This window comes from Lissotriton helveticus, chromosome 4_1, assembly GCF_964261635.1.
Source record: "Lissotriton helveticus chromosome 4_1, aLisHel1.1, whole genome shotgun sequence".
Lineage (NCBI taxonomy): Eukaryota > Metazoa > Chordata > Amphibia > Caudata > Salamandridae > Lissotriton > Lissotriton helveticus.
Window position 1 is genome coordinate 364230021 of NC_136063.1, and position 17776 is coordinate 364247796.

Below are 17776 nucleotides of genomic sequence, written 5' to 3' on the forward strand. Positions count from 1 at the left end.
CCATGAGACATGGATTCACACCAGTAGAGTGCCGGTTGAGAGTCAGTGGCAATGAGACACTGTCTCACTAGTCCCGGGGAGATTTTGTGGGATACTTTTACAAAGCACTGGATGGTCGGGTGAAGGGTTGTATGATAAATACTTTAGAGGGGCTGTACTATTTGATTGCCAGAGAGTACATGTTCAGTCACTGTTTTCCAGGTCTACACTAACACCTGGTTTATTGCATGTTTACTGATGTCTGGGAGCTTGCAAAGGAGGCAGATCTCTGGGCAAGTGGAGACCAAGGACGGCCTATTTCCAGCCCCAGTGCTTGGATTGCTCTCAGTTGGGGCACAAGCAGGGGATCTGGTCTGTACCAGGAGACCATCAGCTGATGGGAGCTTCACAGTGTCAGGAGAGATGGGTGGAGTGGCCGCCAAAGGCGTCCTACCTGTTTTGGTTTCTGGGGCTACCACTCAACAGCAGAGGGTACAGAGGCCCAGATGGAGGGGCAGGAGGTAGAAACGGTCCACAATGGGAGGACCAGTTTGTCAGAGGTTGCCAGGTCTGAGAACAGAGACTGACCCTGTGGAAGCCACTTCTGGTCAGGGTGGCTCCATGCGTTGTCACAGAGACAGACGGCTCGGGATCTGCACCAGGTAGACTCTTGCATGACACACAGTGTGTCACTCTTGAGGGGGGTAGTGGTACTCTCCTGTAAGTCCTGGCTTACAAGCCACTTTATGAACTTAAGGGTACGCATCCTGGCTTGAGTGCTCAGTTTCAGGATGATACCACCCGTGAACTGGTGGGAGGTAGAGTAAAGAAAGGGTGCACAACACTTGGGGCTTCTGCCTCCCACTCTGAGAAACCACAGAGATCAGACACCCCTTGATAGCCTGGCCCTGTGAATGGATCCTGACAGCTGTCAGTCTCCTCTGTTGGTTGTTGTCCTTAGGGACAGAGTGTTCCTTGGGGACAGAAATCTAATCCAAGAGGTGAACTGGGCCACATCACTTTGTGGCCATGGTGGTACTGTCTGCCTACTGAGATGAATCTATGAACAAATCGGTTAGGTGGTGCACAGATGGGGTCCACAAGTGAAGAGAAGGGTTCCCCATGAGTCAGGTTGGAGCATTACGGTGCCACTTGGTGGTGCCGTAGATCTACTACCTTTTCCTGGCCATTCAGACACTTGAGGCATATTCTTAAGGAGGGACATGTGCAATAAGATTATATATCCACAAGAACCTTTGTAACTGAAGTTAAATAACTTTTACATCAGAGGCATACATTTTATGAAACATACAAAATGACAAGTAGGTTTCATAAGACTCGGCTGACATAATTTAATGAACCAAATATGCATAAGGAGACTGAACAGCTGATCCACAGAGTGAGGGACACAAACCTGTAACCGAAATCTATAAAGTTTGCATACCAGTGTCCAAAGTGTGAGTGAAGGTATTATTATCAAGTGGGATGCTGATCTGGGGACACAACTTACCAATACACAAAAGAGTGCTGACCTGAACAGCAATTGGCAATGCTCAATGTAAATTGATAAATGTGTTGTTGCACACACTCGCATCTGGAATTTGTGAGAAATTACCTGAGTTCGGAACTTAATCAGGCTCTTTTGTACATCCATGGTGGAATTATGAGATGGTGGAAACCTTCTGGATAAAGGTGACACATATACTTTCTGATATGTTAAGTTTTTTTTAAAGCATAGTTTCATTAATTTTGTTCATGTAAGCAATCCAAACATTTGTGGCATTGTTTTACATTTTAGAAGTCATCCCATATTACACAGTTGGTCTTCTAATAATATGTTAATTATCATACAAATGTTCCATTATATTTGCTATAATCGATCAATATTTGCATCTACAAATATTTCAATTCTTATAGATGTTGTGCCGTAACAATGTTTTGATGACTCTGTAATAAAGTCGTCCAACCTGGAACATGATAACCTTCCCCCAACTCCCCATTGACCCACCCCCAATCCTCCCAACTGTCTCACTCTTTTGTTTGTCGTCTTAGGGTTCAGTTGTAGAGTTTCCCTTTTGGGTTGTCTAGCTAAAGTACTTATTAAGCAGTTACATATTAGAGAGTGTTGTATAGGGGGATGGCGCTACATGGACTCAGTGACTTGTGGAGGAGGGGGAGACACTCACTCCGGACCAGAGGAGTCCATCAGATCCTTAGCCTCCATTGTTACCAACATTCGGTCCCACTCCATGGAAATGGGAATTTTGTGCACCCCACATAATTCCTCTCTTCTGATGATGGAACTTACCACCCCTCCCCATCGGACCATCTCTGTGTGCCAGGTGTGTAATGGAGGTGAAAAGGCTGATTTCCACCTCATTGTGATGGCACATTTTGTTATGAGGATAACCATATCCACAAATGTATACTGTATAATATGACTTTTCGGGCGGGGTGTAGCCCTAGTAGGCAGCTATCTGCTGTATCCCAGATGGAGGTGCCTGTGGTGTCCTGAATTACTCCCCCTATCATTGACCACAATCCCCTCAAACATGCACATTCCCATAACATGTGGAGTATATCAGCATCCATCGTCTTACACCTAGGGTAGGAGACTTGTGCATCTGGATATATACAGTTGAGGCAGTGTGGGGTATGGTATGCCCTCTGTAACATCATGTATTGACTATACTTAAATTTAGCATTTCGGGACACTTTTTGGGGGAATTCTAGTACATACGCCCACTCCTTGTCTGTTATGTCTGTACCGAGATCCCTCACCCATGTTTCCGGTAAGGGCACCAGACAGGGCCCAACATGAATTATAGCGTCTTTGTACAGCCAGTGGATTAGGTGATGTCCCTCTCCCTTCAAATATACTGCATGCTCCAGTCCATGTGCGGAGGGTTCATTCCCGTTCGGGGGCTAGTGTTTCTTAACATAGTGATCTAGGGTATCTTGTAACATCAATAGTGTGTGGGGAACTCCCTGATTGTGGATGAAATTGTCATGGGCAGCTATTATGCCATCTATAAACAAGGTCCCTACCGTTGTCACTCCCTCTGGTGCACATATTAAAATCCTTTGTCTTGTAATTAGGCCTGTTGTAGTGGGTATTCCAAGTAGTGTCGAACATTAGGTGAATATGGGGTAGTTCGTTTGGTACATTGCAATATATGTCTCCAATTTAGGAGGGCTGTCTTGAGCAAAGAGGGAGTTTCAGGTAGTATTTTGGAGTCAGGCGGTAGTAGTGTATGTAATGTTCCTTGATCTAATTTTTGTGTTGTGTACCCAATTTCATTTAGATTGCGTCCTGCCAGCCAATACGACAACCAATGCAGTTGGCTAGTGTTATGATTAGCTAGCTGCTTGCACAATCTAGAGTGCATTACATCAATGTTGTGCTGAGCATTCTACAGTAAAGGAAAATTCAGTTGGAAGCAAGACTAGGAATCATTTGACCGATTTAGGCGGCTCAGCACTGTTGTTAGCGCTGCGTGGCTAGCGCGTTTCGTTTTTAACTACCTCTTTTCTATTTGTGTTCTTTTTTGTTTTATTTTCCCTGCTTTTAGCTGGGACCTGTCCCCTTACCTCCACAATAATTGGCTTTCACCGCTGCTGTAGCGGGTCCGGTTCTGGGGCTGGTGGGGCTCGGCATCGCGTGGACTTTCGACGCCATTTTGGGTTGGGCATTGACGCTTTTGCAGCGCCATTTTGAGCGTCCTGGTGGGGCGGGTCGTCCTTACCTGGAGGCCCTATTTAAGGCGGTCCTTTGGGTCCTTCGCCTTGCTAGGAATCATTTGACCGATTTAGGCAGCTCAGCACTGTTGTTAGCACTGCGTGGCTAGCGTGTTTCGTTTTTAACTACCTGTTTTCTATTTGTGTTCTTTTTTTGTTTTATTTCCCCTGCTTTTAGCTGGGACCTGTCCCCTTACCTCCACAATAATTGGCTTTCACCGCTGCTGTAGCGGGTCCGGTTCTGGGGCTGGTGGGGCTCGGCATCGCGTGGACTTTCGGCGCCATTTTGGGTTGGGCATTGACGCTTTTACAGCGCCATTTTGAGCGTCCTGGTGGGGCGGGTCGCACCTTACCTGGAGGCCCTATTTAAATCAGTCGTCTGAGCGCAGCGGGATCGCGCAGCGGGATAGCCTTCGCTTTTGCCTGAGTCTTGCCAGAGTCCTGCCCGTCTGCGCCCGTCAGCGTCCCGGAGGCGGCGGAGTGGCGGTGGGTCTGGCTTCATAGGGCTCTCTGTTGCGGGGAGGATGGTCTGGTATTCATCGCGGGAACTTCGCTCTTTGCAAAAAGCACCCTGCGCCTGTCGAATTGTTTTCCCTGGTCGTTGCAGGGGGAAAAGGCGATGCCCTGGATGTGGTTGGTCTCCAGCTTATGCCCCCGCTGCTTCATTGCAGAGGGGAGAGGATTGTGTGAAACATCTTTGTCTACTGCTCAACACTAGATCAGTATGCAGACATGCCCTGGAGGTCTTTGATCTCCTTGTCAGGGAAAAACCATTATGTCTGATGCTGACTGAATCTTGGCTGGGGGATCTGTTCAATCCCGACATCATGGCGGCTATTCCCCCGGAATATAACATTTTTCGCCAAGACAGAGCGAAGGGAAGGGGAGGAGGGGTGGCCTTGGTGGTGAATAAGCTTGCTGCGTGTTCTATTCTCCCTCTGGAAACTATTACAGGCTCTGAATCCCTGGCCTTCTCCATTACTTTGGCTCCTCACCAAGCTCTGAAAGGGCTGCTGGTCTATAGACCCCCTGGACTGGCGGGATCCTTTTTTGATGACCTTCAGGCAGCTATTTCTGGATTAGCTTTGAGAGCTCAGCACTGTGTGCTGGCAGGAGATTTCAACTTCCACATGGATGTGGGGGAGGATCCGGATGTGAATAAATTATTCGATATTACGGCTCCCCTTGGTCTTGTCCCTTTTCTCTCGGGCCCTACACACGACAAGGGACATACCCTGGATCAGGTTTTTTCCACGGGCCCTTTAGCTGACATAGAGCTTGTTCCGGTGCTCTGGTCCGACCACAGGTTGGCCAGGTTCTCTGTATTGGGCAGGGAGAAACTGCCTAGTAACGCCCCTAGACAGCATGGATCTGCTCCGAGGGCATTTCACCGGGTGACTCCTGAGATGCTAGCTCAGGCTTCTCTTGACCTTCCGTGTCCCCTTTCAGGCAACCTAGAGCAGGACGTAGAGTCTCTGCAGGTGTGGCTGACGAATAGGTTGAATGACTTAGTCCCTGCGATGGCTCCCCGGGTTACAGCAAAGCGGGTCTCTGCTCCGTGGTTTACTGAAGCACTGTCTGCCTCTCGTCGCCAGTGCAAGGTGGCTGAGAGGGCCTGGCGCCTCCAGTATGATCTGGCGGCCAGACTTGCATATAGGACGGCGGTCAAAGCCTATCACCGTGATATCCTCTGTGAGAAAAAGGACTATCTAGCTAGGAGGATAGAGGCAGCCTCCAATTCATGTAAGGAGATCTTCACTGTTGTGAGGGAGTTTACGGCCCCTAGATCTAATTTGCCTCAAATTGCTCCCTCTGAGTCGTGGGTCTGTGATCTTGCAAAGTTTTTCACGGACAAGATTAAACTGATTCAGGACTCCTTTTCGGAGAGGTTGGTTGAAGCGCATTCCAGCACTGTGGCTGGGTTAGTTCCTTCGCCTATTCTGGATTCCACCTTGGCGGTATTTCCACCTATTTCTATCGCTACGTCATTGGCACTTTTGGCCAACCTCAAATCGGGGTCGCCGTTAGACCCATGTCCGGCCAAATTCCTGGCGAAGATGGCGGCTGTGGTCAACCCATTGGTTAACCCTCTTTTGAGGCAGACTTGGAAGCGGGCAATGGTGATCCCCCTCCTTAAAAAGCCTGACCTAGACCCTGAGGTGTTGGCCAATTATAGGCCTATCTCTCTCCTTCCGGCTCTGGCAAAAATTACGGAGAAGCATGTGCATAGCGTGCTCTCGGGCTTCTTAGAATCCAATGACCTGCTGCACTCCACGCAATCTGGCTTTCGCCCTAATTTAAGTACGGAGACGGCACTCTTGGAGGTGTCAGAGGCCATTAAGGAGACTCTGGATTCAGGAGGCAAGGCCATGCTTGTCATGCTTGATCTGTCGGCGGCCTTTGACACCGTCCCCCATGAGGGGCTCCTCGCCAGACTTCATAACATCGGTCTGAGGGGGACGGTGCTCAGCTGGTTTACATCTTTTCTTGCTGGTCATCGACAAACGGTCTGGGCCTCCCCGAGCTCCGCTGAGATGCCGCCATTGGGAGTCGGAGTTCCGCAGGGCTCTGTGTTGAGCCCGACTCTTTTTAACATCTTTATGACCCCTTTGGCGGCACTGGTGGAGTCCTTTGGGGCCCAGATCGTTTCCTACGCTGATGATACCCAGCTTCTTTTCACGTGTAGGAAAGATCAGGATTTTGACGGAGAGAGTATTCGGGATTGTCTCGGGGCGGTGTTCAATTGGTTTCAGCAGAACAGCCTCAAATGTAATTCTAACAAGTCGGAGGTGCTGTTCTTCGGTTGCTCCTTAGATCCTGACTGGCAGGCATGGTGGCCGGTGGATATGTTCCCCCTGCACAGGTGTCCCAGCTGGCAAAAAATCTAGGAGTCAAGATTGACAATGGTCTGAGATCTCAGATCCTCGGTCTGACGGGCACATGCTTTGGCATTCTCAAGATGCTCCGGAAGTTTCTTCCTCTGCTCACAGAAGAGCACAGGAAGATTACGGTGCAAGCCTTAATTGGCTCCAGATTGGACTATGCCAACGTCCTCTACCTGGGTCTTCCGGAATATCTTGTACAGCGGCTGCAGGTTGTGCAGAACTCTGCGGCACGTGCCATCTTTGGCCTTCATAGGCAAGCCAGAGTGTCCGGCCTTGTGCAGTCGCTCCATTGGCTGCCGATCCGGAAGCGGATAATTTTCAAGGCGTTGACCCTGGCTCATAAGGCGCTTTTTGGTTCAGGAGCAAAATATCTGCAGCGCAGGCTTGTCTTCTACCGCCCGGCCCGATCTTTGTGATCTGAATCTTCGTTTCTGGCGGTGGTTCCCCGAGTAAAGAGGGCCCGTGTCGGGGGGCGTTCCTTCAGACTGAGGGCATCACAGCTCTAGAACACTCTGCCTTTGGCCTTACGCGGTACCTCCAATCTTCTGTCTTTCAGGAAGGGCCTTAAAACCTGGCTTTTTACCCTTTAGTGTGTTTCCTTTTTACTGTTCATGAATGTTTTATATGGTGTTATGTTTCTTCTCTGAGCTGCCAAAATAAAGCGCTGGGACACTCAAATCGAGTAGCCGTGTGCTATAGAAATTAAATGTAACATAACAACATAACATAACAACTTGTTGATGGTTGTATCTATTAAAGCTTGCTCCTGAAACACTTCAAGATTTGGACTCTTTATCAGCCAGCCATGCAATACGCTTGGAAGTCAGGAGCCCTTAGGCCCCCCTCCTCCGGTTTCAGTTATAGTTTTGACAGGCTCACCGTCCTTCGTCCTTTACCCCATATCAGCTCCATGAGAAGGGTACCCAGTGTTCGGAAAACACTGGCAGGGATCAAAATCGGTATGTTAGTAAAGTAATATAATAATCTGGGGAGTAACACCATCTTGGAGATGGCTATTCTACCCATAACCGAGAGAGGTAATGATGTCCAGAGGGAGACCTGTGCACGTTGTGATCTAATTGTTTTCAGTAAGTTCCCTTCTAGAAGGTTAAGAGGTGTTCTATATATTTGTATACCTAAGTATTTGAAGGTTTGTGGTGCAACCATTAGGTCAACTTGACCACAATGGACAGGTTCTGGATCTTCCCTATATTGCATAAAGAATGCATGTGATTTTGTAACATTATTTGCCAGCCTGAGGCGTCTTGAAATTGCTGGAATACAGTAGAGAAGGGTTCCAGATCCTTAGTTAGGTCTTTAATAAATAATATAAGATCATTAGCATATGCTGACACTATATGTGTTGTCTCTCCTAGTCGGATCCCTTTGTTTGCTGCATCCCTCCAAAGTTTAATGAGTAGAGGTTCTAATGCCAGTGCAAATAGTATTGGTGACAGAGGACAGCCTTGTCTTGTTCCTCTTGCCACCAAGTAGGGGCGAGATATGTGGTATCCAGAAGGGTCCCGAGCAGTAGGTGCAGTGTTTAGAAGTTTGACCCTCTTCATATAACCACGAGGTATGCCGAATCTTCCCATAATTGCGAACATATAATCCCAGTTTAGTTCATCAAATGCCTGCTGGAGGTCAAGAGAGATACAGCCAGTCTTACAGGAGATCCTGGCTGCGGCTTCCATAACATAGTGCAGGGGCCATATATTCAGGGACGTATTACGACCCGGAACAAAGCCACTCTGATCCTCGTGTATGAGTTTCAGAAGATAAGGGAGGAGGTGACGGGCCAGAATTTCTTGTATTCGGTAGATAAAAGGGAAAGAGGGCGATATCCTGACATGTCTCGCAAGGGTCTCTGGCTTGGGAAGGGATCTTTCTGATACGTAAGGTTGATTGTTGATTCTGTCGTCCAATCTATGCCTTTAATACATGGTCTCAATTCAAAAAGCAACAATGTAATCACAAGAATGTGTTTAATTTGGCATGGCACAGGTTAAGGGATGTAATGACTATGGTAGATAATCGGAGGGCTTAACACCAACATTTGTGATGTGGCGCTTAGCTCATTGGACCAGCTAAGATGGGCTCCTGTTGTGAGTATGAATGATAATGTAGGAATTGCTGTTAAATAAATTATAATGATATAGGGGTTGATATGACAGTGGGAATTGATGAGAAAGGATACTAGATTCAAAGGATGCACTATATGAACTGCATGAGACCTGCAAATTTAAATGTGGAACCATGATGAAAAGCTCAGAAGAAGGATTATGCGACGTTTATGTTTTGTTCCTAACTGTAAATCAAAAACGAGATTCATAAAAACAAATCAGTATTTCTTGTCCCTACAGGCAGTGTGGAGAAGTAGTGTTGCCCTTACCAGCTTTGCCATTCCTTTGCCACCGATGTTGACCTTCACTTTTGTCCGCTGAGAGGGAGAGTGTGCAGCCGTCCTGCAGATGATGTGCGTGTTGTTTGCAGACAGAACAGCACATTTATCCCCTGCGATGGTGACGTCAACATCCTCAGGGTTCGAGCTGCAAAAATAAGGAACAATCTGACGTAAACAGCGCTGAGCCTCTGCAATTACTTTACATTTTTGCACTGATGGAAAAGTGTCTCTTAATACTCACATATAAGAATGCATTTCTTTTCGAAGGAATTCTACGGGTTTGAAACACGATTTTCAGACCAACAAAACAGTTTGCCCTTTTGCATTTTTTGACTCAGTTTCTTATTTAGGAAAGTTGGTCTTCCAAGAGGTCACACCTCGAAACATTTTGGCATGAAGCTGTCATGTGGCTGTGATCCCGACTATTTCATAGTACAAGGTAAGAAAGCGACTGCAGCAGCCTGACAGTAACGCCTGTCAGCAAATGTGAATAATGACATCAAGGAAGAAGCAAATACAGAAACAGGCGTGCCTCCAGTGGAAGCAGCATGGCCATAGCGTCTCTTGGCTGGGCGACCACAGTGAACACGAGGATTCTAGATTTTCTTGCATAGTTACTGCAAATAGGTTGCAATAATCTAATTTAGTTCATGAATGTTAGTCTCAGGATTTTTCGACAAAGAGACCATCATACCAAGGTGCTTATTTACAAGCCCCTTGCGCCACCCGTGCGTCACTTTTCCCTGTTAAAAATGACGCAAAAGTGGCGTACGAGGCTTGTAAATGAGCCCCCAAGAATTAAGGATTGGCAGAGGGTAAGAATCTTTGATAGTGAAGCTGGATTTGTAATCTTCATTTGTCAGCACAGACCACTCTAAAATAATCAATTGGGTAAAAAATTGCGTGAAGGAAATTAGAGTAGTCAGTCAAAAATCTTTATTTCGATTAATAAACATCATAAAAAGAAGCAACAATACATACATCCATGATGCATAAAATAGAATAAAATAGGTACAAATAAATAGTTCTACGAACATTTGCAGACATTCATATATATACACTATTTACAATTCGTGATTTGTGCAAAATAGATGATGAGCAAATGTCTACGTCAAACTTATAGCACCACTATCAAAATCTACAATATATAAAATCTAAAGTGCATCTGTTATATTACCATGATTTATAACAAAAGTACCCCCTTCTCCTCCTACTGTGCTTGGTGCGTACAGATATTACTTTTTTTATTCACCCTAGCTGCTGCCACCAAGAAGCTTGCTACACTAAAAATAGTGCGCTTGCTACTCAGCAGTTGCAGGTGTAAGAGTGCCGGTCTTACTTGCAGAAAACCCACCTCTCGTAATATGGGGTATAACTTTTTTTTACGCGCCTTAGAAAATTTTTCACAGAACATGATCAGGTGGAGAGTATCTTGTGTGGAGTCACAGGAGCATGGTGCAGATTCTTCAGGTTTACTCCATTGCGGAAAAATTCCTAAAGTAAGATGTATTAAATTGAACCTAAGTCTTGTCAGCAAAAAGCGATGAAAAGGCTTGGTGACAATCTTCAGATAAGGTTCAATTGACGGGGAAGTCTGTAAGAGATAGATACTTCTTGCACCTAGTTTTTTAAGCTCCGCCTCCTCCCTATTTGCCTCCAACATGATCCTAAAATTATGTTTGATCCACTCCACATCCTCCTTCTTGATTCCCTCTGGGGCTGTATATAATTCAGGACGACCCAGTCTAACACACGCCGCTCTAACGTATGTCAGCCATGGCATACCATCTGCCTTCTCGAGGGCTAAACAATCTTTTAGGATAAGATGGTTAAGAGTGATATCTTCATTGAGCCACGTCTTTACCCAACAAATCAATGGGGCTACTTTTAAATGGTCCGTAATATAACCTAGACCTAATTCAGAGTGTACGGGCAGGGTCGGGGATGACTGAGGTACCGCCAACAAGGATCTAAGGAATCTGTTTTCTGCGAGTTGTATTTTACCAACAGAGGCGTAACCCCATATAGAGGCCCCATAAGATGCAATCGCACAGCATTTAGACTTGTATATTTTGAGCATGGCCTCCATGGGCCTAGCTCCCAACCTTTTGGAAAAGCTGAGAAGGGCTGAAGTAGATCTTATAACAGCATTGCTCTTCTGTTTCTGCTGGGGGCCCCAATTGCCCTTCTCGTCAAATAACACTCCCAGGAGGTAAACACCGGAACCCTAGAAAGTTGCTTGCCCAGGCATCCAAATATATTAACCTTGCTAATCTTCCTACGGGCCCCAGCAATCATAACGTGAGATTTGCTGCTGTTTACTTTTAAGTCTAGTGACTCCATAAAGGCGCCAAAGTTATCAAGCAGCCTCTGTAGGCCCAGGCCTGTGCGAGCGATGTGTACAGCATCATCCGCGTACCGGAGGACCGGGATACCCGATCCTCCGGCACGCGGAATGTCTGCGCTGGCCCCGGTCAGGGATTTTTCCAGGCCGTTAATGTAGATTGTAAAGAGAAGAGGGGCCAGAATACAGCCTTGTCTGACCCCCCGCCTAGAATTAAATTGGCTCGTGCACCTGCCATCCTGCGTCACCCTAACGTCTGTCGCTAGGTTCTGGTGAAGGTCGCAAGGAAATAAACCAAGGATGCCTCTAAGCCCATTTCCAGCAGAATATGCCATAATTTAGAGCGGTTCATCAGGTGGAAAGCTGACGATAAGTCCATGAACCTGAGGTATAAAAAACCCTCTTTGGTTAAAGTGTATTTATTGATCAAAAGATGTAAATTTAAGCATTGGTCCATGGTGCTTCTATGTTGCCTGAAACCGTACTGGAAGTTCGAGAGCACCCCCCTGTCAGACATCCAATCTCCCAATTTCGGTAAAATGACTCTGCCCATGATCTTGACTGCAGAGTCCAGCAGGGAGATTGGCATGTAACAGGCGGGGTCCCCTCTACTCCCTTTTTTGAAAATGGGTACAATTATTGAGGAGGCCCAAGAGGGGGGGAAACCCGCTAAGGATGATGCATTGAACACGTTGGTTAAAATCTTTGCCCAGAAATTGGGGTACCTGATGTAAAGGTCGGCGGGGACCCCATCAGGTCCTGGGGTCTTGTGTTTCGATGTATCTCGAATGGCTTTTTCTACTTCCGCCAATTCAAATTTGACAAGGTGTGTGGGGCGATCCAGAGTGGAACTTCCTGAAATTAACTCTTGATGCTCCTTGTCACTACTCCTAAAGTGTTTGAGCCACACCTCATCCGGAATTACACATTCCGTGTCTAGATTATCACTTTCCGAAAAAAATGATTGATTTATTGTGGCCCAAAACTTTCTGCTGTCCTTTAGTACATCAATTGACTGCAAGTTATCCCATGCCTCCTCTTTAATTTTGCGTTTCCGCATGGATGTTACCTGTTTATACTCCTTGAGGAGAGAGGAGACTAGGATCCTGTCCCTTGGTGTGCTCTTAGGGCCTTGAGGAGCGCCCCGTGAGCCTTTGAACACGAGGATTCGAACCATTTAAATGCCTTCTTAGTATGTGGCCTACTCCCCTTATGTAGGTTTTCAGCGATTTGGTTACAAATTGCTGTGAAAGATATTATAGTTTCCGTACCCACCGCATGCTCGTCCAGATAGATGCCAAAATTGGTCTCTGCCTTGACGGCCAGATCCTCAAAAAATGCCTCCGGGACTACGGCGTCCCACTTTATCCGCCTTCCTTGGTCTTTTGTGGATAAGTTCCGTGGTGCCACCCTGCCTGACCACCTTACACCTCAGTTCAGCTTCCAGTACAAGCGGATTGTGATCGCTGAAGGTTGAGATCACTACTCTATACTCCAGGATTTTATTCAGGACCCACAGGGATACGAAAATGTAGTCAATCACTGACTCAGCACCCCGTCCTATAAACGTGGGGACAACCTCTCTACCACCTTCCTTACCCGGTTCGAATACATTTAGATTAGATAGTAGTTCCTCCAAGGCATCACCCTGTTTGTTATGTTCAAAGTGGGGTACTCTCCCATTCGTGGGTCCCGCCACATCTTCCCCATAACAATCCCACGGGCAAGGGTGTATATTAAAATCTCCCATTAAGAATATCTCAGACACAAAAGAGTTATTAAGCTTATAGACTGACAAACAGTGATCAAACACACTAAAATCTTCCTTCTGAAGGGAGTTTTCCATGGCATTATATAAATTTATTAGAAGAAGCCATTCTATTATAAGGAAATTATCTGACTCCCCATTACGTTTTCTAAAAGTGCCTGCAAGGTTTAAGGAAATAAGGAAGAGTAAACCCCCCTTTGATCTCCCCGCAGACCCACGAACCGCAGGGATACTAAAACTGTGATAACCATCTAGGTTAAAGCTAGACTCTGCGTCCCAAGTTTCCTGGAAAGCCAGGATATCAAACTGCCTTATAAATTGTAGCCAAATGGTGTCAGTGCTTTTTGATCTAATGCCCGCCACGTTCCAACTTAACATTTTACTTGTGGTTGTCGGATTTTGTACTGTATGAGTGGCACCACCTGTCCCAGTTCCCTGACCTATGAATTCGGGCCCCAGTCAATCATTGGATTCCATCTGTGAGAGAGGTGAGTATCGGTTGCATAGCTCTATCTCATCCCTAGGGGAAAGGTGTACCGGGAAATCTGGTTGTGTAGATGTTAATGTGGATATAGGTGGGGGGGCACGTCCACCCCCTGTAGCGGCCCCTGAACAGATCTCCTCTGTGAACTCATCATGGCCTGGTAAGATGTTATACATTTGTTATTGTGGAGTTTATTGTGGCGTGTATAGTTCTGGTTAGGTTGCTGATGGTGATTATGAACCCTAACTGGGGGATAGAAAAACCCCAGAGGGAGAGGTCTAATACCTTTATTTTCAATGTTCGAACCATCCCAAAATAGCCTTTCAGCGCCATGCCTGTTATTAAAATTCACCACCACACAGTCCCCCGGGGATTTCTTAGGGCAATGCCCCACCCAGCGGACCCTCCTTGCCATGGTGAGAGCGCAGGCAACATCATCTCCACCCGTGCTAAACTGATGACGCCACTGTCTAGCTTGGATCATCAGGTCCGCGGTCGTTTCAATAGTGTCTCACCTAATTGGAGGTACCCCAGTAAAAACAGCCACCAGAGGGGCTGCCTCTGGGGGCAGCTCATGGGTATGGCCCAGCTGTTGTGTACACCTACTCTTATCAGGTACCTGGCTACGCCTGGTATTTGCTCCAGGCAAGCGATCCCCTACCCCCTCCTCTACAGTTGGATGCCCTTCTATAACTGCGTTCCCTACCTGTCTATTGGGCCTACATGGAATAGTGTTAGTGGTCGTGGTATCAACTAAGGACTGATCAGCAACTGAGACCACTGGCTGGATGGGACCCCCACTGTCCCCCTGTATTGTTTCAGTGTCGCATCAATTTTCTCACATTTCGTCAAAAGCCCCGCTACGCAGGTATTTAAAGTGTCAACAATGTCTTTAGCGATAGACACAAAAGCTGGTTCCAGGCGTGAGATAAATAGGTCCTCCACGATTTTCCCAATTTGTTCCATGAGACAATGATCTATTCGATGTGTCTTAGCCATGGCTATTTTTCTTCTGCCCGCCATGTTTAGGAGCTTTCGCTTCTGAGACACCTTATGTGTAGGAGCAGCAGGTAAGGTGGGCAGTGGCTGAGGAGAAGTTACCTGTGGGGTGGGTGGAACAGTGTGGGTTGAGATCACTCCCTGGTTGGTTATCACAACATTTGGCTCCAAGGGAATCACCCGGCTATTGTCTGCAGGAGGGGCTTGTATAACTTCCCCTGCATTCAGGCCCAGCTCTTTCTCTGCATTAGCGATATCTTTAGTCAGAACACCCACTGCAGAAGTTAGATATGAGATAATCGATTCTGACTTTCTGGGATGTTTGGCTTTTGTCCCCTCATCTTCCTTGGCACATACCTTTTTCCTTTTACCCATTGCGGATGTTGGGGTGTAGATGATAGGGGGGTACCCCGACTCGGCCTCCTCCGGCCCCGGACGACCACAGACGGCCCGCCCTTTGTCCGGGCTTTGTCCGGCTCGTCCCGCACGCGTCCCGCGAGTGCGGGAGGCGTTCCTTGCTTTTCAAGCGCCTCCGGGCACGGTGTCACTGGCGTCAGGTGTGCGCCGCCGGGGCACCTGGGAAGTGTAGTCCAGCCGTTCCCCTCACGGTGTTTGCGGGACACACTCCGGTGCAGCCGTTCCCCTCACGGCAAGGACAGAGTGGAAAATGCCCGGTAGATTCAGCAGCGTCCCCCAAGAGCGCTCGGCGCTCCTTGCTTTTCAAGCGCCTCCGGGCGCGGTGTCACTGGCCTCAGGTGTGCGCCGCCGGGGCACCTGGGAAGTGTAGTCCAGCCGTTCCCCTCACGGATATTAGAGTAAATAAGTAAGGGCCATTTACGAATGAATTGTTTCATATCTTTGCATAACACTTTTGATTTCCAACATTTCTGATATATCAGGGTTTCACAAATGGCTGTGCTCCAGAATATTGTTTATTAAAAAAATCACTCGAAATAAAAATTGTATACTAAATAATGTTTACAAAAATCACGGCCCACTGTGCCTAGCTTTTCTATTCTTAACTACAAGGGGAAGATATTTTTGCAGGCGATAATTAGAACAAGAGATTCATGTTGGACGTTTTTCAGACAACGATATTCTCTAAACCCTCACAAAAATCACCAGAAACACACATGGAAGTGTTCGCATTGCTGCAAATTTAGTGTGCAAAAATTTGTGACAGAGGGCCAGTTAGACCTGTCAGACTTAGGGCCAGAGAGCATCTGACCCTCCGGCTGACCCTCTTCAAGGGTGGTGAGAAGTTCTTCTTTGATGTTAGCCAAGACTTATTACCGGCCTCGAGAAGGTCTCAAACAAGACTGGTGATCACACAGGAGGAGGTTGTGCTACATTTTTGCAGCAGCTTTCTGGTGACTTCTCTTTCCAAGATTTTGCTTGGATTTATTTATTGAAAATGTTTTATGTATTGTGACCCATACCTGAACCGAGGTGTCAGAGCACTTTATTGAACAATATTGCTTACCGGTTTGGGATTATGTACGGTTCTTATTCTAACACAGGCAGGTCTGAAACATGTTATAAAGGGCTACTTCTGTGGGTGGAACAAATCAGCGCTGCTCATCCCACTAACATGACAGCTGAATCCTTGTGATAGCCATAACCCATTCATCTGGAAACAACTGGCATCAATCTACATGCATATTCATGAAGCAAGCTTATTAAAAGTCTTATAGATGTGAACATTCAAAAAGCCCCTAACAGACATGTTGCTGTGTTAAGAACACAATGAACACGTTATTTTACTTTCTGGTTGATGATCTACCTAGTCAAAGATTCCTCATGTTTAGAATATTCCCAGGCATCAGCATGAATCCGTAGAATTCTTCAGCAATGCTTCCTTATGCCGGCAAGTGGTGTCATGTGGCTCTGAGGTGTACTGCTCGGAAGTGCTGCAGGGGAGCTGTATATAAGGGCCTGTAGGCAGCTGTATATAAGGGCTGTCTCTGCGCCCTGACGTCAGTTTAATGTATCTTTCTACTTCTGCACCCTCAGACACAGAGCGTACAACAAATTGTCTGAGCCAGTTTGCTGATCTCTAAAATGGGGCCTTTTAAGATGTCTTACAGGCCCTCCACAGAAGGGAAAACTGGAGGGCAATCAGGAATCCACCAGAATCAACAATACCAAAGGTAACTTTTTTTTTGGCATTAATTTTTTATTAGGATTTAGTAGGAACTGCATACAGTAGCAGGAAAGAGATACTTGCACATTAACAATACCCATGACATCCCAACATCCCGTTCTACAACCAGAGTTTGAGGGACCTTACCACAGCTGAGCAGCATGGTCCACAAGTTAACATGCAACTAAGATAGGCATAAAGAGGTGACCGATGCACTCGATCTGATCTTTTCGGGACTCAAGGGGGTATATACCCTCACCTGAAAAAAGGGCCTCCTGGAATGTTCTAAGGAGGGGTAAAGGTTGTGAGGAGCATGTAGGAAGAGTGGGAAGAGAAGGGGAAAAGTGGAGTCTCTCTGGGGATGGCAGCGGTTGTCTAATGGGGGGATGATACTTGAGCAAACTTTGGTTCACACTGAGCTATACTACAGGGCACCATGTACCAGTCGGATGTAGGCGCTGGACCGGAATGTGCCTGAGAATGGGGGAGGGGGCAGGGTGGGTAGGGCGACGAAGACGTTAACATGATGTCAGATAGGGTGCAGCTTCTATGGGAAGGAAGGGACCCAAAGGTAGGCAGCTGCAGCTCTAGTATTTCAACTGCTCTTCAAACCACAGATGCAATTAAGCACTCTACTCAATCAGTGTTCAAGGTGGTGAGTCTAGCTCTGCTGAGATGTATCTAGCCCACTCTTATTTTGTGCAAAACTTCATCAGTATAGTGAGGAGTGTTGAATCTGTCCCTTTCTTCTTCATCATCTGTGTCTTACCTTAATAGGGTGCCTCCTGCAGTCAGAGCCAAAAAGGAACTGAATCGTCTGTCAATAAAAGAGGCATGCAGAATTCTTAGATCAGAGCCGGCTGCACAAAAACCAGTTGAGCTTTTGTAATTTTATAACCCAACATCAGTTTGGATATGGCTGTCTTAAGCTCGGGATCCAACACTGGCCTTTAAACAGGGTCTTCTAGTGGGGTAGACATCATCAGTGGTGGACAGGCTGGTCAGTGATTGTCCCACTGGAGATTACAGAGG

At 46.8% G+C, this 17776-nt stretch overlaps 1 protein-coding gene across 1 annotated transcript in view; it reads right to left on the reverse strand.

The window, feature by feature from the left end:
- Positions 1–17776, reverse strand: part of LOC144828000 (fibrocystin-L-like) — a 1506874-nt gene that overhangs the window by 585497 nt on the left and 903601 nt on the right. The window contains exon 44 of the mRNA XM_078686147.1: positions 8995–9151. Coding sequence (XP_078542273.1) covers positions 8995–9151 — 157 coding nt within the window. The remainder of the gene's footprint in view (positions 1–8994; positions 9152–17776) is intronic.